General features: G+C 45.1%; 1 protein-coding gene across 2 annotated transcripts in view; it reads left to right on the top strand.

Moving 5' to 3' along the window:
- Positions 1-25,587, top strand: part of cpm (carboxypeptidase M) — a 34,023-nt gene extending 8,436 nt beyond the window's left edge. For both annotated transcript variants that reach the window (XM_015961519.3, XM_054739805.2), the window contains 8 exons: positions 2,162-2,259; positions 15,326-15,498; positions 20,423-20,519; positions 21,000-21,105; positions 21,319-21,483; positions 23,773-23,925; positions 24,000-24,148; positions 25,093-25,587. In XM_015961519.3, the coding sequence (XP_015817005.3) occupies positions 2,162-2,259; positions 15,326-15,498; positions 20,423-20,519; positions 21,000-21,105; positions 21,319-21,483; positions 23,773-23,925; positions 24,000-24,148; positions 25,093-25,359 (1,208 nt within the window). In that variant the 3' untranslated portion in view covers positions 25,360-25,587. The remainder of the gene's footprint in view (positions 1-2,161; positions 2,260-15,325; positions 15,499-20,422; positions 20,520-20,999; positions 21,106-21,318; positions 21,484-23,772; positions 23,926-23,999; positions 24,149-25,092) is intronic.

Below are 25,587 nucleotides of genomic sequence, written 5' to 3'. Positions count from 1 at the left end.
GTGTGTGTGTGTGTGTGTGCGTGCGTGCGTGCGTGCGTGCGTGCGTGTGTGTGTGTGTGTGTGTTGTTAAAGGCATGCTGAGGCTGGCTCAGCTTCCTTCCGTCGGTTTGTTGAGCAGATCTCTAAACAGTTACAGTCGTTATGTTCACATGGAGACTTTTGTCTGACTGATCGTTGAACTGGGCCGAATAAGAATCAGCATTAAAACTCCTAAAGCATGAAACCACAACCAGGAAGGAACGTCAGAGTCAACACACCTGGGACTGAAACCCGTTCCAGCTCTGTGATAACTTACAATGATAGTAATAATAATAATAATAATAATAATAATAATAGTAATATTATTATTATTAATAGTAATATTAGTAATAATAATAATAATAGTAATAATAATGATAATATAGTAATATTAGTAATAATAATAATAATAGTAATAGTAGTAATAATAATAATAGTAATAGTAATAATAATAATAATAATAATAATAGTAATAGTAATATTAGTAATACAATAATAATAATAATAATAATAATAATAATAGATGAGGGTATTTTTTTCCAGCGATGACAGAAATGGTGACTCTTTTTTTTATGTCATTTTAGGCAAATAATTCACAAACCAACAGAAAACGGGTGGACCTTTTTTTAATGTTTGGAGTGTTTAAACAGACAGACATGTCACATATGGATGAAAAATCTAAGTCCCACCTAATATTTCCTCTTTTCGTCTCAAAGATGGAGCGTCCCGGTGCGGAGCTTTAAAAGTCAGGAGTGTAACATTAAGATGGTAGGGCTGGACAATTATTCAACGATATACATCGACCAATAGACATGGGGCACGATAGAAAAAAAGGTTTCCTTCGTTTTCTCTGTTTTAGCCAATCGGGTAGCTTAATACTAGAGTCTATTCTTACTTCCAACCAATCAAAAACAGACCCAGGCTCACTTCGTCACCAAGCCCCCCCCCCCCCCCCCCCTCCAACCAAAACAGACAACGAGGAGCGGGAGCGGAAGTTGTCCCATAAACAGGTTGCAGTGGTTCACCAGCGACCTGTGGTAAGTTAAAAATGTACAGAGTCAATTAAGGAATGACATCAAATGGACAGGGCTGCACCTAAAATTTATTTCCTACTTTTTTTTTATTATCAATAATTATTGATAGTGATTTTTTTAATCAATATGCTTTTTTCTACATCGTCCAGCCCTCCTCTGAAGTGGACCGACTGCCAGACTTATGGGCCATTCCCATCTGTACCGGGTCGGCCCGGGCCGGGTAGCCCCAGTCGGCCCCAGCCTGGCCCGGTTGATTCCACACATCCTTGTCTTAAGCCCATGTGGGCTGATTCTACCCACCAATCAGAGGCTTGCTCTAATGGAAGGTGTGAATTTGCTGTCAGCAGTGGGTGTGTTGGTCCTGGTCGGCCTGAAGCAGACCCCCTCGAGAAGAGGGCTGAGAATGAGCCTTGGTTGGCCCGGAAAAATACCAGGCCACCCAGATATGTAAACAACCTACGCTACCCGGCCCGGGCCGACCCGGTACAGATGGGAATGGCCCATAAAACAGGTGTGCTTGAACTGAAACAGCTGCGCTCTGGAGGTCCTTTTCATCTAAACAAATGAAGGCTTACAATAGTTTAAAGCCTCAAAGATCATTTCCATTTCAAATTTAGACACCAAGCTCTGATATGTCTTCTCTCAGAAGAGCAGCTTCTGACTAGCGCGATGCTCCGGGGACACGGTCGAGTCCGGGATAAGACGACGGTACCGGAGGGGCCCAGCTGCTGCTGGAGTCCACACTTCTGGCTCTCTGGGACAATGCTCGGGGTTTGGGACTCATCAGCCTCCAACATTTATTATTGTTCTTGTCGATTTTCCGAGGGCAGACCTACCACAGATCCCCCCGGTTTCAAACACAAACGTTAAAAAACCTGGTCAGGACCAGTTTAAAAGGATTCTGGCATGTCTGGCTGCTGGGAAAGAAAGGAGAGCTGGACCTGGAGTTCTGGACTGGACTCTTGCTCTGGTCCAGGTCACCTGTTCTAGTCAGAAGCATGCGTTAGTTGCCCCGGGTGTCAGGGCCTTATCGCTGTCTGTGGTGTATTTTAATGGGATAAGACTGGCACAGTGAACCCAGACGCTGTCTCTGTCCTCCGTCTCCGCAGGGCAGCAGCTGTGGGTGCTAGCCCTGGGCGTCAGCCCTCGCCGTCACACTGTGGGAATCCCAGAGTTCAAATATGTGGCCAACATGCATGGAAATGAGGTGAGTCAACACACACACCACCCTCACAACAGAGGGCCTGCTGTTAACAGGAAGTAGTTCTAAAGACGTCCACAAAAGGCTTTCAGAGTCCGACACAGTCCACGCACTCTTTGTGTGGAGACAACAGGCAGCGAGGTGGTCCACATGATCCTGGTTTAGAGCTCCCAGCCGGCTGAGTCAACAGCACATCTATAAAACAGATGTTTGGGTTTGAACTCTACAGGAAGGACTTTAGTGATGCTGTTTGTCCAACAGCAGCCACAGAAAACATCTCCGCCTTTATTCACGTCCAACGGCCAGTCTCTTCAGAACTCCTGGAAAGCCAGACCTTCTTGTCTCTTTTTGACTTGTTATGTGTCTTCTGCTCCTCCGGGTACGGATCTCAGAGAGAGACACTCCAACATGGAAGCCTAGACGGTCTTCTCCGCAGCCCCCCCCAGTGGGACCCCTAGATGTTCCCAGATCAGTCTGGAGGACTGGCATGTCCTGGATCAACCTAGGGCCTCCCATTAAAACTCCTCCTCTGGGAGGTGTCCAGTAGGAATCCAGAACTCAATCAGAACCACCTCAGCTGGTTCCTCTTCATGTGGAGGAGCAGCGACTCTCTGAGTCCCTCCCACATGCCCAAGCTCGTCACCCTGTCTCTAAGGCTGAGCCCGGTTACCCAGCAAAGAAATTATTTCTGCATTCATGAACGACCAGATGACACACACACACACACACACACACACACACACACACACACACACACACACACACACACACACACACACACACACACACACACACACACACACACACACACACAAAATATAAAGTACTGAGAAAGAGTTCAACTCTGTGTCTGTGTTGACCTTTAACCCTGGCTAGACCGGCTGCTACATGGAGCCTTAAGCTCCTCCCCCTCCAGTCGGCTCATGGGCCCTGATGGGAGCTATAAAAGTTATTTTCTATCCCGCATTGGCCCTGAATCACACGTCAGGGTTTCCCCCAGCGCTTTATAATTCTGCCCACCCGCCAGGCTAAACGTCATGCCCCGCCCCCCTCCCCAACCCTACCGTGTTCGCTGACACGAATGGCGCAACGAAACTAGAGCCCTCCATCAGCTGATACTGGTGAGAAACAGCAGCGGAACGTGTGCAACAACCCCCCCCCCCCCCCCCCCCATGTCATCTGAGATTTGTTAGCTTGTAAGAACTGGCAATTAAAAAGACTACAACTCAGACGTTCTCCCCAGCGTAGCTGCTACTGACCAGATGACCAGATTTAGAGGTTTTCTCCATGTTTAACGCTCCTTCTGTTGTCCTGGAAGAAGGATATGACATTCGCTAAACTCACAGACGTTTCTCCTTCGTGTCTGATTCGGCTGGAGTCGTCTACGTGTTTTCACCCAACAGCTGAAGTAGCTGTTGCCGCCTGAAAAGACCAGCGCCTTTCAGAGTCAGATGACTCCGAAGCGCTTACACTGCAGTGTATCATTCATCCATTCACACACTGGTGATGAGCTACGATGTAGGCACAGCTGCCCTGGAGCGCCGTGGCAGAGGCGAGGCTTCGGAGCACAGGCGCCACCGGTCCCATCAAACGGGATCAGAAAAAAACATTTTTCGGCCCATAGACTCCCATAAATGTGTTATTTTTTTGCAGTAAGGGATCCATGTGTCAGAAAAACATGGGTGAGACTCATGAGACCTATGAGACAGGAAATCACTCAGCCTGTAGAAACGTCTTCATGTGTGCAGCAGGAAGGAATTTAATAGTTCTGTTTGTTAGAGAATAAAAGCTTCATAAGTCACAAAGTTTTATTCTGAAAACCGGTCACAGACAGTGTGTGTGTGTGTGTGTGTGTGTGTGTGTGTGTGTGTGTGTGTGTGTGTGTGTGTGTGTGTGTGTGTGTGTGTGTGTGTGTGTGTGTGTGTGTGTGTGTGTGTGCGTGCGTGCGTGCGTGTGTGTGTGTGTTGTTTCTGGACTTTCCCTCTAAGCCAACACACTCCACTGACTCTGTTTACTGACTCTGTGTGTGCGCGCGCGCGCGTGTGTGTGTGTGTGTGTGTGTGTGTGTGCGTGCGCGTGCGTGTGTGTGAGTGACTGTGTGTGTGTGTGTGTGTGTGTGTGTGTGTGTGTGTGTGTGCGTGCGTGCGTGCGTGTGTGTGTGTGTTGTTTCTGGACTTTCCCTCTAAGCCAACACACTCCACTGACTCTGTTTACTGACTCTGTGTGTGCGCGCGCACGTGTGTGTGTGTGTGTGTGTGTGTGTGTGTGTGTGTGTGTGTGTGTGTGTGTGTGTGTGTGTGTGTGTGTGTGTGTGTGTGACTGTTGTGTTTCCAGCCATGACTTGTCCCTTTAAGGACATTTCCATTGACTCTCACAACCATCTACCGTAACCATGGAAACCAGATGCTAATCAGGCCTGGCAAAAGGTTTTTATGGTCTTTTTCAGAGAGTTTAAGGATCCAGTTGGCTCCTTCCTCTGTGTGCCTGGATTTACTAATCATGACAACAAGGTGTTTAGCTAAACTTTGTTACCTGCTTTAGTTTGGTTTGGGAGCCTCTGTCTTAACCCTTTGATGCATGAATTATGAAATCTTCAACCATGATTTTTTTAACAATTTTTTTCATTCATCTTTAGGTGTGAATGAAACAAATTTCATATTTACATATTTTTTGTAAAATTTAATTTACAAATAATTTATTACATGTCCACCTCAGTGGACAGTGAGCAATCTGAACATGAAATATGTTGGCTTGACTTACTGAAGTACAAATGGAGGGGTTCAAATGCAATAAAGTCTTCAATAGCTGTGCTTGATAGCAAAAATAAATGAATTACAATTTTAAGTACCTGTTCACTGTAGTGACCATTATGCATCAAAGGGTTAATTTAATGTTTAACGCATCAGTTTGGTTTTAGGATTTTTAGATGTGTTGAGAGGCCCAAACCCGCCAGCTTCTGTGGTTGGTGATAGAGAACATTTGGTAATGCAGTTTCTGCTATCACATGTAACTAATGATAATGTTGCACGCAACACGAACATACGTAATATGAACACTATTTAAACCAGATTTAACTGTCATATGTAATAGATGATAGTCTTGGAAAGCACCTACTGTATGTCGTCACAGAATATAAATGGTAATGTCAGAAGATCATAAGCGATAATTGTAACTGATTACAGTGCAATCAAGACCTATGCTATTTTTATCATGACTTAATGTCAGTGACCTTTTTGAAGGATGTTCCTTAATGACCAACTACCTTTCCTGGGTGAATGACCGGACACCCAAGGATGGGAGAGGAACTAACTGAATAAATAGTCATTTATAACTTATCAAGGAATGTGCTGATGTACGAGCTCTGTAGTGAATAAAAGGCGCTCGAAGGGAGCTTGCTCTCTGAGATTTGCCGAACTCCACACTGGGTTGGTTTGTTCTTGGTCTTCGCATTTCTCCCTCTGCAGAGACAAAGTTTCATCTTTCACCTGTGCTTGTGATTCACTCTAGGTAACCTGTGCTGCTAAAATAACCCAACAGTTGGCTTTGGGCTATTTTTACTTCTTTGATATATGAACATATTTAGAGACAAGAGGTTCCATGTCCTGATCCCGGACAAGCCCCCATTTTTGACATGGTCTTGAGGAAAAAAGGCACAAAATGCCCCTTGCTTTCTTTAGTCTAATTAGCCAAACATGTTTAAGGAAACAAGGTGACTGTCACTGAGAAATGTTTATTAATTGTTCTTTTTGAGATACGTTGAGTTTCACACGCATGCTGAACCCTTACTTCCTGCATTAGCCACAGAAAGAAAATAAAAGGGAAAATGCTTGGGTCGAAAAATGCTAGTCTCTTCTACGTCTCAGGGAACATTAGTATTCATAAACTCATTCATCTTAGCTCATGACTAGGGAAGGCTGTTTTAGATTTAGCATTCAGAAAAAGCAGAGAACACCTCTGCTAGTAGAAGCTAACCTGTTCCCAAGAAAGAAGAACAAAGGAAGGCAGTGGAAGGCTCACAGTGCTGTAAGCCAATCAGAGGTGAGATGTCTGAAGATGTCATGAATTTAAATGAGTGAGACTAGTAATCCAGCTGTTTTCCACCCCACACTCCTCCAACAAACCTTTACCCCATGAAACAGGAGCGCCAAAGCTTTTTTACACAGAAAATTACTCACAAGGCATCCATGGGGCAATGGTGGCAAAGGAGATAAGTGCTCACCCTATAACGGGAAGGTTGCAGGTTCGAGCCCCGCACGGTTTATTGTTGTGTCCTTGGGCAAGACACTTAACCCACCCTGCCAGCTAGTGGTGGTCGGAGGGACCGGTGGCGCCTGTGTTCGGCAGCCTCGCCTCTGTCAGTGCGCCCCAGGGCAGCTGTGGCTACATCGTAGCTCATTATCACCAGGGTGTGAATGACTTGATTGTGTTATAAGGCACCTTGGGGGGTTCCAGGAATGTGGAAGGGGCTATATCAGATACAGGCCATTTACCTCCTACCATCTTTATGCAGATGACATCCAACTGTACATCTCCTTTAAGCCCCATGAGATGTCTAAGCTGCAGCTGTTCCACACCTGCTTAGACTCTATCAAAACCTGGATGGTGGGAGCTTTCTTCAGCTGAATGAAGATAAGACTGAGATCCACATCTGTGCAACGGACAAGCTGGTTCCCAAGGTTAGAGACTCTCTTGGTCAGCTTGCTTCCCACAACAAACCTTCTGTCAGGAATCATGGTGTGACCTTTGACCCACCTCTCACCCTGGATTCTCATGTCAGTTCTCTTGTTTGCTCTTCCTTCTTCCATCTCAGGAACATTGCTAAGCTGAGTCCCATTCTGTCCCGCTCTGAACTTGAGACAGTTCTCCACACCTTCATCTCCTCACGCTTAGACTACTGTAACTCTCTTTTCACGTGTCTGAGCAGAACCTCCCTGAACCGTCTACAGGTGGTTCAGAACGCCTGTGCTCGGCTTCTGACCAAGTCCTCCAAACACACCCACATCACCCCGCTTCTCCTCCAGCTTCACTGGCTGCCAGTCAACTTCAGGGTTCATTTCAAGATCCTGGTTCTGGTTTATAGGGCCTTACATGGACAAGCACCATCTTACATTGGTGATCTTCTTAGTCCCTACACCCCCAGCAGGTCCCTGAGGTCCAGTGATCAAAGCCTACTTGTTGTGCAGCACCAGGCTAAAGGTCAAAGGTGACAGATCATTTGCTGCTGTGGCCCTCAGACTCTGGACCTCTCTCCCCCTGAGCCTGAGATCAGTGGACTCAGTGGTCTCCTTTAAACTCACCTGTTTAGGTTTTGGTGTGACCTTCATCATCCTGATTTCCCTTCTTTCGTATTCACTCTCTTTACATTTCTTAATCACAATTGTCTATTTTTTGCTCATTTTAAATATATTTGTAATCATTTTCTAAATTCTTTTTATATTTTTACATTTTTTATTTCTGTGAAGCTCGTGATTTTTATCTTGAGAGGTGCTATAGAAATGATATTTTCTTCTTCTTCTTCTTCTTCATTTACTCTAGAGACCACACCAGATTAAAGTAACGAGTGAATGAGGGGTTTAATAAACGCATGCATTTGTTTTTGCTGATGAGTTTTCTTTCAGATTTCTGCAGGATGTTGAACAAATTCTGAATGTTCGGAGATCAAAAACTAAAGTTTGATTGTTGAGGATTAAAATCTTTCTCGTAACTTTATGTAGAAATGGATGAGAAGAATGCAGGCTCGCGATTGGCTGCATGTTTAGATGACGTGAAGGGCTGGCTGGCATCCAACTTCTTAAATGAAAAGAAGTCTGAGTTTATTGTTTTTGACCCCCGCAACCACCATGGCTCTCACCCTGTTTGTGACCTTTTAACCCCCAACCCCAAACAGTGTAAGTCAAGTCTCGGGGTCAAGCTGGATGCTGGACTCACAATGGCCCCACAGACAAACTCCGTAGTGAGGTCTTGCTTTTATCTAGCCTAGTGAACTAGACCAAATTCTTGCTTTGCAAAGTTTGGTCTAGGCATGCTCCATTGGAACCTCCGCAGCTCCTACCAGGACTCTGGCTGGCCAATCACAGCTCTCTAGAGGGGTTTCAAACACATAAAGATCTGTGATTGGTCCATAATGGTGGGCCAATCATAGTGCTCTATCTGCTTAGTGAACAAATCACAGAGCTTTATCCGCTTTGTGGGCCAATCAGGGCACTCTATAAGCCTGGTGGGTGGGATGATGCAACAGAGTGAAACAAGAGTATGTCACATTCATTGTCCAGTGGAATGCGGAGATCATTTGAAAGACAACGGTAGAACCCGCCCCACAACCGAGAGTCGTCAATGGAGCGTGGCCAGACTAAATAATACATTTATTTAGTCTGGCTTGCCAGGCTAGCTTTTATCAGCTTCGCCGCCTGACTCGCCTCAGACAAATCCTGAAACGGAGGCATTTGGAGTCAGACATCCATGCTTTCATTACCTCTCGCCTTGACTACGCAAACACCCTCCTAGTCGGTGCTCTGGTCTCTGCCCTGAATCGGCTGCAGGTCGTCCAGAACGCTGCTGCCAGGTTCTTGATGAATACACACCGACGTAACCATATTACCCCTGTCCTGCAACATCTTCACTGGCTCCCTGTCATTTTTAGAGTACATTTTAAGTTATTAGCTTTTGTATTTAAATCACTCAACGACCGGCATCTCCCTATCTCTCTGACCTGCTCACTCCGTATGTACCCACGCACACGTTGAGGTCGGCTGACCTTTTGCTGCTGTGTACGCCGCAGATGCGATACAAATCGCGGGGTGAACGAGCATGCTGCCCCAAAACTGTGGAACTCATTGCCCATTGGAGTTCGGCAGGCTCCATCACTAGCGGTTTTTAAATCTCGTTTAAAGACCCACTTTTACAATTAGGCTTTTAGGCAGTGACTCGTTTTAGTGTTTTATTGTGTCATTGTTTTAATGTGTTCTTAGTATTCATCATGTTTTATCTGCTTTTGATCGCGATTTTTATCCTCTGTTTTAGTTCCTTAGAATGATCACGTTTTGTTTTAGCCTGTGCAGCACTCTGGGCAGCTCCCATGCTGCGTTTTGAACGTGCTATATAAATAAACTATGGTATGGTGTGGTTAAAGTTACACGATCTGGTGCCGATAAAACGTTCATGTTGGGGGTTGTTTTCAGCCAACCAAGTTCTGAAAGCACCACAGACTCGAACAAAACACCAAAATAAAGGCACAAAAACCAAAGCCCTTTCACAATAAAAGCTTTCTGACACAAAGGTTGACTGGACCAAAACTCAAGAAAGGCTTCAAACTCAAACAGGCCAGAGGAATTTAAAAAACATTCTGACCACGACACTCTTTGGTGTCAGCAACGCTTCGTCACCGCTCCAGACGTTTACGGGCAGATTGTGTTTCTGTCGGTGTGGAAGCTGGGAGTGTCTTCCTGTGGGTTTCAGCTGCAGACCACTCAGACTCTTCTGTCCTCGCTCTTTGTGGATGTCTTCAAGTGGACCCACCTTCATTTCTTCTCAAAGCAGAGCCTTGTCTCACAGCTGTTGAAGATAAACAAGACTTAAATCTTCTAAACCCGTCAGAACTGTCTGAAGCAGAGGGGTCTAAAACTTTAGATGCCAACAGCTGAGATCATTTATTTATCGTTATAATAATACAGCTAAGTAAAACATCCATCGTGTGAGCGGCAGAACCGCAGAGTCCAGATGGAGCGAGGATCTACACCTGGGTATTCAATTCAATTTTATTTATATAGCGCCAAATCACGACAAGAGTCGTCTCAAGGCACTTCACATAATAAACATTCCAATTCAGGTCAGTTCATTAAGCCAATCAGAAATAATGTTTCCTATTTAAGGAACCCAGCAAATTGCATCGAGTCACTGACTAGTGTCAGTGACTTTACAGCACTCCTCATACTAAGCAAGCATGCAGCGACAGTGGAGAGGAAAACTCCCTTTTAACAGGAAGAAACCTCCAGAGAATCCTGGCTCAGTATAAGCAGCCATCCACACACACACACACACACACACACACACAATGTGTCTATGGTTACATTGTGATTTCTTAGAAAATATTCTATTTGGTGAGAGATGAACTTTATTGTATTTATCCTAGTGGATCTATAATTAAACAGGTAAACTAGTAGTAGCACATCCAACATCAAGGAAAGCAAAAAGTTATTATCAGAAGAAGGAGAATGTTTTAGTGGTTAGCAGCAGTGTGCTAGATGATGGCCCCCTCCATGAGGCCACCACAGCTCAGCAGAACATCGTTGTAGCTTCTGTCTTGGTTGTTCTTGTCTGATCTGAAGTCCTTAAAGATTGTTAGAAACCAAGCTCTTTCAGGACCACCCCTGTTCACACACACACACACACACACACACACACACACACACACACCAGACAGAAATCATTCATGTTAAAGGAAGGTATCTCTTGTACGCTGAACAGGTTTGTGTTTCAGCGACAGAGGAGGAGGTGAGGACGATGGCCAGAGGCAGAGCCGGCCCCGACTTGTGTCTCTAAAGCCTTCCCACCTTTCCCACCCTTCTCTCCTTTTCATTCCTGAAGCATTCATTCATCCATTCACAAAGTCACAACCCACCACCGTCCCAGAACAAATGTTCCTCGACTCGTTTCTGGTTTGCCTTTTGGTTCCTCGCTGACTCGAAGCACCGCTCCCCTTTAGAGTCTCTGAGAAGAAGATCTGGGTAGAAAGGAATGAATGAATGAAGCTGAGCCTAAAGCCTGAAAAAGTAGATGATATGATACACAGTCACCCTCATCAACAGGACATAACCTAAACTAATGTTAGCAACCAGTGTTGGGCAAGTTACTTCAAAACTGTAATGCATTATTTATTACTTGTTACCCTCATTTTAAAGTAACTCATTACATTACAATATTACTGATTTTAAAATGTAAGGCATTACACTACTTTGACATTACTTTAAGTTACTTTCACCAAAACAACTTCAGTATGAATCTGGTAATCTGACGCTCAGTGAGCTCATGACATATATATGGAAAGTGATGTGGTGTCTGAGCTAGGGTTGCTGTTAAAAACAGTCAGATATAATAACGGTGCTTTAAAATGATTGTTTATTAAATAAAAGCAACAACAATCTGTACTCTCAGCACGCTGCCATATATTAACTGAGCAGGGAGTGAGGTGGTGGGGGCTCCAAGCCTATATTTGCCTTGGTCCCCAAATGCCTTGATACGGCCCTGGATGTGGGACTGACTTCTGGGGTGATCTGATTCTATCACATGTATAAATATTAAATGCTGATATATTATTGCTTTTCTCTGGTAAAAAAGTGTATTGGGGATAAATCTACCGACTTTTTTTCTTTTCAAGCACTTTGCTTTGTTTTCTTGATTTTATGTGAATAATTTCCGGCCCTTTCTCTCTCTAACCTTCCTGCATGCTGCATGTTTTCTCCGTCTTCTAGAAAAACTGTTTCCTAGACTTCCTACTTTCTAACTAATCAGCCAAAGGGATCTACCAAACCAGCAGCAATGAGTCGAAATCACCGGGGCACAGATTATGAACTCAGCTGAAAAGTACATGAAGTACCAGAGAATATGGGCGGATATAAACGATCGTAAACAAATGACTTTGTTTTGGTGGAGCGATTTTGTGAATATAACAGCGGCCGCGCGCCGGACGCAGCTGGAGTATTTGAGCCATTACTGCCGCGTCCTCTCTGCTCACAGAATGCCCGCAAAGCTGAGTCCATAAATGACGTCATATATGTGGATACTGGATCTTTTTTCAGGCTTCCCGCAATTTGAATTTTTAGGAAACCCGCATCTTGATTCTGGGTTTAAAAATGCGTTGTAATTATTGCGTTACTGACAATTGTACCGAGCAAATATTACCATTTTCTTTCCCTGTAATTCAGTTCAAATTCTATTCAATTCAATTCAAAAATACTTTATTAATCCCAGAGGGAAATTGATTGCTGTAGTAGCTCAGAATAATAATAATAATCAAGTCATCAAAGAGTTGTTGTATATTACAATGGCTGTTGGCAGGAAGGATCTCCAGTAGCGGTCAGTGTTGCAGCCAAACTGAAGAAGCCTCTGACTGAAGACACTCGTCCGTTGTCGGACAGTCTTGTGAAGAGAACGCTCAGGGTTGTCCATCATTTTCTTGATTCTCTGGAGAATCCTTCTTTGCATTATCTCCTCCAGCGGTTCCACAGTAATCCCCAGAACAGAACCAATTTTTGTGGGCTGTTGAGCCTTTTCAGGTCCCTGCGCCATTATGATCGATGGAAGAGATGGTTTGAATTTTTGCTTTCTCTGTCTCTGTTTTGCTCCCGCTCTGCACCCACGGTTCTTGCGTTTTAGCGTTTTAGCTCAATTGGGATTTGTGGCTTCAGTTGAGGTATTATTTCAGCCTTTCCAATGTTAATCAGCTGCTCCCGATTGTAAACCAACTTGTTACCATGGTTACGCATCATAACAAATGCTCAAAAAGTGAAAAAAGTAAAACAAACTGCTGTAAAAATCCTCCAAGCTTCACAGCACCAGAAACAGAAAAGTAAAGTGTCAAAAAATACAGTTTTTCTTAAGAAACTAGAAGAAAAAATGCATTTACTAAGAAATAACAATGTAACCATAGAAACATTACTTGGTGTGTGTGTGTGTGTGTGTGTGTGTGTGTGTGTGTGTGTGTGTGTGTGTGTGTGCGTGCGTGCGTGTGTGTGTGTGTGTGGATGGCTGCTTATACTGAGCCAGGATCCTCTGGAGGTTTCTTCCTGTTAAAAGGGAGTTTTCCTCTCCACTGTCGCTATATGCTTGCTTAGTATGAGGATTGCTGTAAAGACTCTGACACTAGTCAGTGGCTGTGTCTCAATTCAGGGTCTGCATCCTTCGAAGGACCCAGCCCACCCGGCCGACGTGGGCTGCGTCCTCCGTCGGCCGGGTAGACCGGATGTTAACGGCTGTGAATTTGGACAGGCCTAGCCTTCATGAACTCCCTCGGCGAACGTTCCATCGCCTAGCAACCGTGGAACCGCTGGGCAGAAGGAACTTTAAACGATGGAGCTCGATGTTTTTTTTAGCTTTTTAACCCCCAGAAACCCAAATTTAGAAAACAACTGCAAAATATTTTTTAACCTTTCACATGTTGTTCTAGGAGGCCAGATAAACAGGCCTATTTACACATTTTAACAGCCAATAGTGTTGCAGAACTGAACAATAGGACCTATTAGCAATGTAAATGTGGTTTTAAAAAGGAAAAAAAATGGGGAAGGTTTATTTTTGTAGACTTAAATCTGATGTTGTAATATTACAACCGTGGGTCTCTGGGGGTTAATCATTTCCTTGACTGTTGGAGAGCTAATTCAGAGAAAATACTTTCGACAAGCTGAGCCTGAGCAAAGATGTGATAATAGTTTTTAATACTTTCTAAGGGTCTTAATTTGACCAAAACCGATTGATCACCTTTTAAGCCTTTAAGACCCAGCGGATACCCTTTAGTAAACAATTCTCATTTGTAAACAAAAATAAAATCCAAGAGTTTAATGCAGAACTGATTTTATTTAGATATTTCTTTTATATGTACATGTTTAATCTTCCTTAACCATTTTTTTCTAGCAAAGTAAAAAGCTGTCAAAGTTCTTCCTTCTCTTCTGGGCCCTCTGCTGCTCTGCCTCCCTCTGCAGCCTCATGTCCTCCCTGATCAGCTCCAGGAGCTGGTCATCGCTGGCACCTTCCCCTGGATGCCCATTTTCTCCAGAACAGTCTTAACAAACAAGTAAGAAAAAAAAACAGATAGAGAAAAGAGGACAACGGGTTATTCCTTTCATGTTTTCGCAGAAAAAAATAAACTCAAACGAGTTTTTTAAAATATGAGATGTTATTGTACCTCCATGCCACAGCCGCCGAATACTTTGTTCCAGTGATCATGTGGTCCATCTCCACCCTAAGCTTAATAAATTCCCTGGTTTTCTCTTTTGTTCCTAAAATACAAACTTCTATTGATGTGACAGTGTGAGTGTCCTGTCACAGTGTCCCGATTGATCATGCGCCCTGGCTACTTGGCCAAGGGGATGTCCCTTTGGCTGACTGGTTAGAGCGTATGACTCTCACCCGGGAGTCTGGGGATCGAATCCCGCCCGGGCCCTTGTTTCTCCACCTTGCCACATTAAAATCAGGGGGAAACGTAGCGGGAGAAGTACGACACCGAGCAGCCGAACATACGCGCCGAGACCGCAATACAAGCACTTTTACTGTAACATTTCTAACTAAAATAACGTTCGTGTATCACAAAAAGTCCTTAACCTAACAGTTTTCAAGTTTATACTGACATTTATGTGCGCAATCCTCTCCGACAGCTCCCGCTTCACTGTCCGCCATTGTTTTTAAGTTTTTCTGCCGGCCGGCTCGCAAGGCATCTTGGGAAATGCTACCTGTTGAAGGATACACCCGACCCATCCTTCATTCAGGCGAAAAGAAGGCCGCATTCGTCGACCGCATTTGAAGGAGTCTTCGAATTGGGACAGGCCGAGTCGCGGCGCTGTGACGTACCCGGCCGACGAATCCGGCCGACGTAGGATGCAGACCCTGAATTGAGACACAGCCAGTGACTCGATGCAACCTGCTGGGTTCCTTTTTTGGGAAACTTGTTACTGATTGGCTTAATGACCTGAACTGTATTGGAATGTTTACTGTGTGAAGGTCCTTGAGACGACTCTGGTCCTGATTTGGTGCTTTATAAATAAACTTGAATTGAATTAGTCCACACAAAAAAACATGAAGTATTTATGAATGAAGAAAAAACAGTTTTATCAGAGCTCATATGTTAGTTAACTACCCGGGTAGTTTGTGTCTTTAGTTGTGCAAAAAACTTCAGCTTTGCTGTCTTTGATGAAGTTCGTTCCACAAATCCTGAAAGTGGGAAAACTCTTGATTGTAGCTTTACTACAAAAACTAGAAAAAAATAGAGCAGACAAAAACTAACTTTCATTTCAAATTTCCAGATGTATTTTGGGATTTTTTTTTTCAGCCTTTTCTCAATGTCTACATAACCCCGCTGTTGGTCTAGGTTCTGGGCCGGGTTCTGCTGCTCCAGCTGATTGACGAGCTGGTTCGAGGTTTCCGGAACAATGAGACGTGGGCTCTGCACCTCCTGAACAGCACCCGGATCCACATCCTGCCCACCATGAACCCTGATGGCTTCGATGCAGCCGACACCAACTGCATCTACAGCCAAGGAAGGTAAAACGGTCTCAAAACAGACCCCAAGACATCCTTTGTTCTTTACACCCAACGCTGGACGTACAAACGGGTCAGAGGCATCCATTTCTCTGGTCGGTGGGACGTTTTCAGCAGGGTGAAAAACATTTTGTTATAATGGTGTTTTTCTGCTGAATCAGCTAAAGAAAATTAAAGAAATGTGTTTTTAGGACTACAGAGCTCAAAGTTCTGATGTAATCAGCATGATTACTGCGTAAATATTAACCTGCAATGCTCCAACGCCCAAGTGCTGTAATTAGCAGGAAACACGCACACACACACACACACACACACACACACACACACACACACACACTGATTACAGGCAGTTGAAGCCTTTAATTATCTTTGTTTTGACGTGCTTTCTGCTGTGTTATGGGTGGTACCGTCTCCTCGCTCAGACTCATCGGGTCGACTCGCCTCGTTGACCTGCAGGTTTGAGTCTCAGGCAAAACCAGAGCGTGTGTGGTATGTTTCAGGTCACGTTGGCCAGACCTTAGATCCAGTTTACATGGCAACAGAGACTCTATAGGGCCTTTTCCACCGCCCAGACTGGCATGGAATAGGAAGGATGGGGTCGCTAAATATTTTGTTTTGATTGTTAAACCAGTCCAGAAAACCCACCCAGACCGGGCCAGTAGCGGGCCAGAGCGCGACCCCTTCTGTTGTGGGTCCAGAGATTTTTGATCTGGGCGGAGCTACAGCGTAAAAGGTCTAGAGTCCTCTGATTGGGGGAGAAATTACGTAACTACCCGCGACAATCCCAGAGTTCCAGTGTTTGTGTTTGGCTGTACTCCTTGTGCGAAAATGCCTGCAAGTATGCGCACAGCATAGCTCTAAACGCTATCGTGATGTGGGTGTAAAGAATATACCTTACACCAAGAACGGAAAGAACCCGCTGCTGACTGGACTCCATTGTTGTTGTGTTTTGGCGCGTTCTCGTCGCGCTGTGTGACGCATTACGCTACCCCGCCTGGTAACTGGAGCCTGGAATGCAATAGAGACGCTTGCCGGACAACTTCTAGACCCATACCAGTACATACCGGTCCATAATACCCAGACCTGACCAGGTTCCAGACCAGGCGATGGAAAAGAGCTATATGTGTGGCGATAGAAAATCAGTTTTGGTCCTACGGTGTTATAACATTCACCCCCTAACTTGAGTCCAGGAGAGGGATTGCTAATTCACACATAAGGGGTCCTCTGAAAGCACCATTGAACCCAACATATTTAAATACAGGATCACCCTCTCTTGGCACTGAAGGACTTCCGTACAACCTTCCCTTCCAAATGAGACATGGAACACCAACCACTTGATATCTCCCACGTATACTTATGTTGTTATTCAACTTGAATCACGTGACGTTCATACATGGCTTTGGTGTAAATCCCCCTGGAAATGAATCCCCTAAGTGTCCATCTACAGCGCCGCCATAATGCGCTTAGGAAGTCTCCGATTGGTGATTGACGCACCGACCCGAAAGCAACCGAAGCAGTCCAAGGGGAAAAAAAGGAGTGAAAAAAAGGAAAGCGGCCGCTAGCTAAATAGAAAATAAGTGGTATACCACAAAATAAAAAGGGTCGATCTCACCGGGTCCAGCAGTCAATGACCCAGTCCATCCACCGATCTGGCTCCGCTGATTGGCGGTGATGCAGGTGGTCTGGGGTGTTTCCTGTCATTCAGCTGGAGAGTGCAGGTATCTAACCTTAACCCGTCACCCATAGGCCTACTGAGTTTCTTCACTCAGTTACGTGGTAGACTTTTAGTTTGATAACTAAACAGGCTGCAGCAGAGCCACGCTGACACCTGCACCACACCCATCCGTGCTCAGTTTTTTTCTCTCTCTTCCTCTCCTCCACGCCTGACGCAGCCCTCTCTTAACAGCTCGGGTGTGGCAAACAACACAAATACACTGATGAATACATGAACAACCCCGACTCACCCAATTACACACACAGTGGAAAAGAAAATCACAGTGGCACAGTTTTACAAGTAAACTCTGGTAATTGTTTTAGACCCTTTTCTCATATCCTCTGTGCAACTAATATGAAATATTTTCCTTTATTTTAACACTTGTCTAATGTAGCGATGCCACAGTGTGTTGCCACACACCCACACTACTCAGGAATCGATTTCACACACACACACACACACACACACACACACACACACACACACATACACACACACATCCTCTGGTTTCTCATAAAACCTCTGGAGATCAAACCAAACATGGTGGAAAAGGGGCATGCAGCGTGCATCCGTCACCTCGCTCTATGATTAGCTGCATGTCACATTTGCCTGGCAGCATGTGTTTGTACTTGATATCAAACCAAGACAGTGGAACATGTTTAATATCCCTGATTTATGATTGGAGCAGGCCGATGTGCTTCAGAGCAGACCAGATTATTCTTAACACACCACACATCTGATAAGATTATCTCTAGAGCCGTTAGGATAATCGGGGGGGGGGGGGGGGTCCTCAATATTATTGGGGGAGGAGAATTGAGTCACATCGATACGTTTTTTCTAGTTGTGTGAAGCAACAGGAAGTGAACTAAACTAGGCTGTTAGTGCATTTGTTCTCTTAGACTAGAGGATTTGGAAGCTTATTCTTCCGTTCGAGGTGGCTAAACCGAGTTAGCAAACACAAACTGTCTCTGGCTGAGTTGGTTCAGCTGACATTGAGCTCAAATATCATGTGTGGGAGCTGAGCGTTGTTCAGATTATGCCGGTTTTACCCTCTTTGCTCTGGCTACCTGAGAGGAGGGTCTGTCGGATTGCCGAACCTCGGATTCAGGAGGAGCAATGTGGTTTTCGTCCTGGCTGTGGAACACTAGACTCCTATACCCTTAGGGGGTCCTGGAGGGTGGGGAGTTTGCCCAACCAATCTACATGTGCTTTGTAGATTTGGAGAAGGCGTCCCTCGGGGGGCCCTGTGGGGGGTACTCCAGGAGTATGGGGTACCAGGCCCTCTGATACGGGCTGTTAGGTCCCTGTATGTCCGGTGTCAGAGCTTGGTCCGCATTACCGGCAGTAAGTCGGGCTCGTTCCCAGTGAGAGTTGGACTCCGCCAAGGCTGCCCTTTGTCACCGATTCTGTTCATTACCTTTATGGACAGGATTTCTAGGTGCAGCCAAGGTGTGGAGGGCATCCGTTTAGGTGGCCTGAGGATCAGGTCTCTGCTTTTTGCAGATGATGTGATCCTGTTGGCTTCATCAGAACGTGATCTCCAGCTTTTGCTGGAGCAGTTCGCAGCTGAGTGTGAAGCAGCTGGGATGAGAATCAGCTCTTCTAAATCTGAGACCATGATTTTGAGTTGGAAAAGGGTAGAATGCCTCCTATATGCCCCCCGGTTAAGGTTTTCCGGGCACGTCCAACCGGGAGTAGACCTAAAGGAAGACCCAGGACACGCTGGAGGGACTATGTCTCTCACCTGGCCATGGAACGCCATGGGATTCCCTTGAAAGAGTTGACCCAAATAGCTGGGGTGAAGGAAGTCTGGGCCTCTCGACTTAGGCTACTGCCCCTGTGACCCGACTCTGGATAAGCGGAAGAGAATGGATGGATATTAAATTTCTAGGCCCTCATTTATCAAACGTTCGTAAAATGTCCTCTATTCCCTCCTACGACCTAAATTTAGAATGTGTGTACGAACAGTCAAAATCCTGATTTATGAAACGTGCGGTAGCCGCTCGTGCGCACGTTCCTCCACAACCGTCTGATGATAAATCCCACCTGTGCTACCCAGGTGCTCATGTCCGTTCTCAGTCATTTACATGCAGGAACGCTCTCAATTAACCATATATGGTCACACTACATCTTCAGCACGTGAGGGGATTCCATGTTTTTTCCCGAAAAAAATAAGAAAAACTTTATTGACAGCAAGATTAAAACACTGGCTGCCGAAGCGCAAAAGAACCGAACAAGTTGCAGATTGAGGTTATAAACGCGGTCGGGACAGACCTTCGGTATGCATTTCCCACTAGATGCTGTTCCTACACACGGTCAGAGATGTTGTTACATTTAGGAACGTTTCTACGCACAAAAAGTACAAAATGATAAATACCACACAATGTGTTGAGTTGTTCCTACGCACAGATCTGTGGGTAGGTACGTTTGATAAATGAGTCCCCATGACTTGATGTTTATCACACTCACACACACACACACACACACACACATACACACACACACACACACACACACACACACACTAGTAGTTCTCTTTCCTCTGATCTTCCTCTCTCAATGCAGTATTGAATGGGAAGTTGTAATCGTGCCACTATTTTGACCCAGACCAGCACATAAGGAATTACAATTATCCAATCTGGCTGTAGTGAAAACATGTATCACCGTTTTCATAGAATAGCATGACAACAGAAGCATAATCCAAGATTAACAACGAAGATTAAACAAACACATCCAAGCCACGGTATTTATCTTTATTTTAAGAGAAGCGTCTAAATTCACTCCTTAGTTGAAGACCACATCCTTCTCAAGAGGCCCGAATTCTAGGAGGTTGGTCCCATGATTCATATTCTGTGTCTCCCCAGGATTAAATACTAAGTTCCCAGTTTTCCTCTTATTTAACATCCAAACATTTGAGGCCGTCCAGGATTTACATCCTCCAGACAATCCAAAAGAGACTGGGTTGAGCCTATTGACTCCTGCTGCAGTGAGAAATATAGCCAACAATCATCTGCATATACATGAAACTTAATGCCATCCTTACAAAAGACTGTTGCTAATGGCACCAGATAGAAAAAAAACAATAGAGGGCCAAGAACAGAGCCCTGTGGAACTCCCCATTTTAATTCTGTCCAGGAGGATGATTGCTCACCCAACCAGACACAGAAGCATCTGTCTGTTAAATGTGTCTGATGTTGGTTCTGTTCCTCTCAGGTTCAACTACCACGGAGTGGATCTGAACAGGGGCTTTCCCGACGCGTTTGCTAGTCTCCAGAACCAGCAGATTAACGAGGAGAAGATGGAGCCTGAGGTTGGTTCTGACCCATCACAGTCTAGGTTTAAAGGCATTTCCAGCTCTCACACACAGCGTCAGGTTTTTAGTGAGTAGCTGGAAGTTTCCAGGCTCAAGTTTATTAATGATGTAGCTGAAACATCCAGCCTCGCTTCCCGCTAAAAAGGAAAAGCGTTCAGATTCCCTTTTTATAGCAGTTATATAGTTCTGCCTCCAATTTAGTAAGTGAAAATGATTCATCGGCTGAAACGAGTCACCTCCTCCTCCGGAGTTGTTCCCTATTTCCGGACAAACCGGAATTACTGGAACACGTCGAGCTAATTTTAAACTCGTGTCATAAAATAAGACGCTTCTGTTCTGTTGTTCCAGGCAGTGTCACGGATCTGCTGGGATAACAGGAAATCCAAATCTGTCGTAACAAAAACAGACTTATGTTAATGTGTTTATTTAAATCGATGACTTGTGAGTTTTTGAGTCAGGTGTTTTTTTCTGCTACAGGTGAGGGCTGTGGTTGACTGGTTACAGACGGAGACTTTTGTTCTTTCAGCCAACATCCATGGAGGAGCGCTGGTGGCCAGTTATCCCTACGACAACGGCAACCCGAGTAAAATAACTTATTCTTTTACCAAGTACCAGAAGTACAGCGATTATAAATAATGCTCAGATTACAATAATAAAACCAGGGAGGGTGATATTTATAGATGAGTCTGGTTAATTGTCTGAAGTCATGCGCCCCCTGCTGGTAGCTTGCAGCACAAATAAATCTTAAAGTCTCTTAAATAACTAAAGAAACGTCATTTCCTGTTTTCTGACACAGACCAGCTGGTCGGAGCCGGCATCAGTCCTGACAACGAAGTGCTTGTTTACCTGGCCAAGGTGTACTCCTACAATCACACCTCCATGTACCGCGGGGACATTTGTGTAGACAGTGGACCATTCCAGGACGGCATCACAAACGGGTTCCAGTGGTACCCGCTGCAAGGTCAGCGTGAGGAAGGCTCAGACAAAAAAACATCTGGTTAAATTCACTATATTTTAGTGATATTCTCCTAAAGTGTTCCTCGGTTTTCAAGAAGCTAGAGAAGCGTGAAGTACTTCCCAGGTCCAGCAGAGGGCCAGCTACACCTCACATCTTTGGTTAAATTGCATTTCCTAAACTCCTGAAACATGATGAGTCATGGTGACTCACTGGTGACATTCTCTGGTTTCCTGCTGCAGAAATTTGAGCGAAAAGTAATCTGATTCCTTCCATCTGTTTCCTCTGTGGGAGCCCTCTGCCCTGGGGGCGGTGGTCGGCTGTGGCGGCCTGGGTGCTTTCCAGGTGTGCCTGGGTGGAGGTGGAGGTCTCCGCCCTCCCTGCCCTGGGCGCCCTGTGTCGGTGCCTCGGCTGCTGCTGTGGATCTGCAGCTGTCGGGGCGGATGGCTCCCCTGATGGCGTTTCCTTATCCTTTTCTTAGCTGGTCTGGCTCATCTGATCTCAGTCCATCGTGTTTTTTCCATGGGGAAGGGGTCATGTGTGTGTGCGTGTGTGCCGCAGGATGAGTGTTGTGAAGGGGTTTTTATTGTCAGACTGTTAAAATTCTGGGGATGGGAGGGAATGTGGGTATGTGGAGCCTTTTTAATTTGTTAAGCACTTTGAGTTGCATGCTTTGTATGATTAAGTGCTATATAAAGTTGATTGATTGATTGATTGATTGATTGACTGATTGATTGATTGATTGATTGATTGATTGATTGATTGATTGATTGATTGATTGATTGATTGATTGATTGACTGACTGACTGACTGACTGATTGATTGATTGATTGATTGATTGATTGATTGATTGATTGATTGATTGATTGATTGAAACTGAACTCATGAAGGATCGTCAGACACAAACCGTAAAGATTGGTAATCTGGACCGAAGCTCACGGTTTGGGAGAGTCAGAGTCTGCTTTTTGCATGTGATGTGGTTCTGTTGGAGGTCTTTGGAGTCAGCTCTTCCTGGTCTTAGGTGGACAGCAGTAGCTCAGGAGGTAAAGCGGGGTGTCTGGTTCCTGAGTGGTGTTAAGATGGAGGACAGATGGCCCAAAGGATCAAGGTATGGATCTGGTCCATCTAAACCAGGGGTCCTCAGCTACATTTATTCAAGGGCTGGAGCTTTTTCAGCACACCCTGATGGCCAGATGCTGTCCTAAAATAAAGTTTTATTCTATCTTAATTTAATAATGGCTTTGTTTTCCATATAACTGTTTTGAAGAGTTTAGAAAATGATTAAAAATATGTTTAAAATAATCAAAAATAGACAATTGTGATTAAAACATGCAAAGAAAGAGAGAGATTGAATAGAAAAGAGGGAAATCAGTGGATCCTGGGGAGAGCAGAACTAGGAGAGGGTGGTGAAGGTCACACAAAGCCTGAACAGGTGAGTTTAAAGGAGACCACTGAGTCCACTGATCTCAGGCTCAGGGGGAGAGAGGTCCAGAGTCTGGGGGCCACAGCAGCAGATGATCCGTCACCTTTGACCTTTAGCCTGGCGCTGCACAACCAGTAGGCTTTATCACTGGACCTCAAGGACCTGCTGGGGGTGTAGGGACTGAGAAGATCACCAATGTAAGATGGCGCTTGTCCATGTAAGGCCCTATAGACCAGAACCAGAATCTTGAAATGAACCCTGAAGTTGACCGGCAGCCAGTGAAGCTGGAGGAGAAGCGGGGTGATGTGGGTGTGTTTGGAGGACTTGGTCAGAAGCCGAGCACAGGTGTTCTGAACCACCTGTAGACGGTTCAGGGAGGTTCTGCTCAGACACGTGAAAAGAGAGTTACAGTAGTCTAAGCGTGAGGAGATGAAGGTGTGGAGAACAGTCTCAAGTTCAGAGCGGGACAGAATGGGACTCAGCTTAGCAACGTTCCTGAGATGGAAGAAGGAAGAGCGAACAAGAGAACTGGCATGAGAATCCAGGGTGAGAGCTGGGTCAAAGGTCACGCCAAGATCCCTGACAGAAGGTTTGGTGTGGGGAAGCAAGCTGACCAAGAGAGTCTCTGACTTTGGGAACCAGCTTGTCTGGGGCACAGATGAGGATCTCAGTCTTATCTTCATTCAGCTGAAGAAAGCTCCCAGCCATCCAGGTTTTAATAATCTAAGCAGGTGTGTAACAGCTGCAGCTTAGACATCTCATGCCGCTTAAGTGTGAGATTTGTTTCATCACTTAAAGAGTTCGGCCATTTTACCAGACCTCTGTAAAGTTTTGATTTACCGTTTGACAGAAGGTGAAACGTGTGTTTGCAGGTGGGATGCAGGACTACAACTACGTGTGGGCTCAGTGTTTGGAGCTGACTCTGGAGCTTTCCTGCTGCAAGTTTCCTCCTGCTGATGAACTTCCTGCTCTGTGGATGGACAACAGAAAGGCTCTGCTGGCCTACATCCAGCAGGTCCACCTGGGTAAGAACCTGTATGCATGTCCTCACCTGTCCTCACCTGAGGACCATGAATAAATCTGTCTGTGTTTAATTTAGGGGTAAAAGGTCGTGTGTTTGATGGCTCTGGTGTGCCGGTGCAGGACGCTGTGGTGGAGGTCAAAGGTCATCAGAATATGTGTCCGTTCAGATCTAATCAGTATGGAGAATACTACAGACTGCTGCTGCCTGGAACCTACACCTTCGAGGTAAACACCTGTGGTTCTCCAAGCTGATGAGATAAAAACAACAGAATGTCTTCAAAGTGGAATTCTTTTGCCATTGAAGCAAGCTAAACACACACACACACACACACACACACACACACACACACACACACACACCTGTTCCCGAGGGGTAATTTTTTACATTTGACTCGGGCGCGGATTTAGGATTGAAAAAGATCTGGGGCTTGAGCCCATGAAGCCACCCCTTGACCCCGCCCCTGGTTGTTGGCACCTTTTCTCCCGTAACCCTGTCATCATCAGTAACAGAACCGGACTCTAAGCAGAACATGCAAAGGAAATAAATAACAATTACAAACAAACAACAGGGGTTGGAAGGCAGTTTCATGGATGACTCAGGATCCAATCATTAAAGACGGAACATTCACAATGAATGGATGAGGTTTTTCCAGGGTGATTACATTTTTATTTTGGAAAGCCATTTAATTTATTGGTTGCCATCGGTATGTGAAAACCATTTCAAGCTATGTAGAAAGAATGCTCCAGAAAAGCATCTGACTCCACCTTTGATGCGTCTTCTCTGGGTAAATATTTTCCATTATTATGAATGAATGAACGAATGAATGCTTTGTTGCACCTTTTTGAGCTTTTGTAGACCAAGAGTAGACGGTGTAATCAAAAATGGAATGGACAAAAGCCAAAGCCCATTAATGCCCATCCCACGTGTTATATTCATGCCTTTACATGTTCAGATTAAGCTATGCTACCTGGTCAAATCAAAGTCAATGCTAACTTGATGAATAGCCTTTATTTATATAACACCACAGGGTTGTACAACCCCCCGGGGTGCTTGCCCACACATTCATTCATTCACACACTGGTGATGCGCCATAGTGCTTTTACAATGTTTTGATTATTTTACAATGCTATTGATGCTAAATATTGCTTTGTTTCTCTTTTCTGGCCAGGTGAGGTACCCGGATCACGAGGTTCTGACAGAAACTTTCAACATCCCATACGGTCCGGATCGGTACACCGCTCTGAAACACGACTTCCTGTTGCAACGCATTACAACGGGGGCTGCCACGCCCCCTGCTGAACCCACCCAGGCTAATCTCACTACCTGTAACTACAAGGTAAACCAGCGAGGGGGCGGAGCCATGACCGGGCCCAGGTGGAGCGTGCTGATGATGGGGCTCAGCTTATTGATCATGTTGCGGTCACTGATCATCTGAAGCTATCTCAGCACCAGCAGTCTTCATGGCGTCTGGCGGTTGCATCTTTGATCTACTGGACTAAAACGTCAAACTCCAAAACCCACTAAATCCCTCAGAGTCTGCTGACGTTGGAGACTGGTTTTAGCGTTTGCTTCCAGCTGTTTGGCTCCATAAACCCAGTTCAGGAGCAAACTGATGAACTGCTGACAAAGCAAGGATGAGCAGAGCTACAATCACCAGAAACAA

The sequence above is a fragment of the Nothobranchius furzeri genome, chromosome 1 (genome assembly GCF_043380555.1).
Source record: "Nothobranchius furzeri strain GRZ-AD chromosome 1, NfurGRZ-RIMD1, whole genome shotgun sequence".
Lineage (NCBI taxonomy): Eukaryota > Metazoa > Chordata > Actinopteri > Cyprinodontiformes > Nothobranchiidae > Nothobranchius > Nothobranchius furzeri.
Note: the sequence above shows the minus strand (reverse complement) of the source record. Positions and strands in the feature narration are given on the sequence as shown.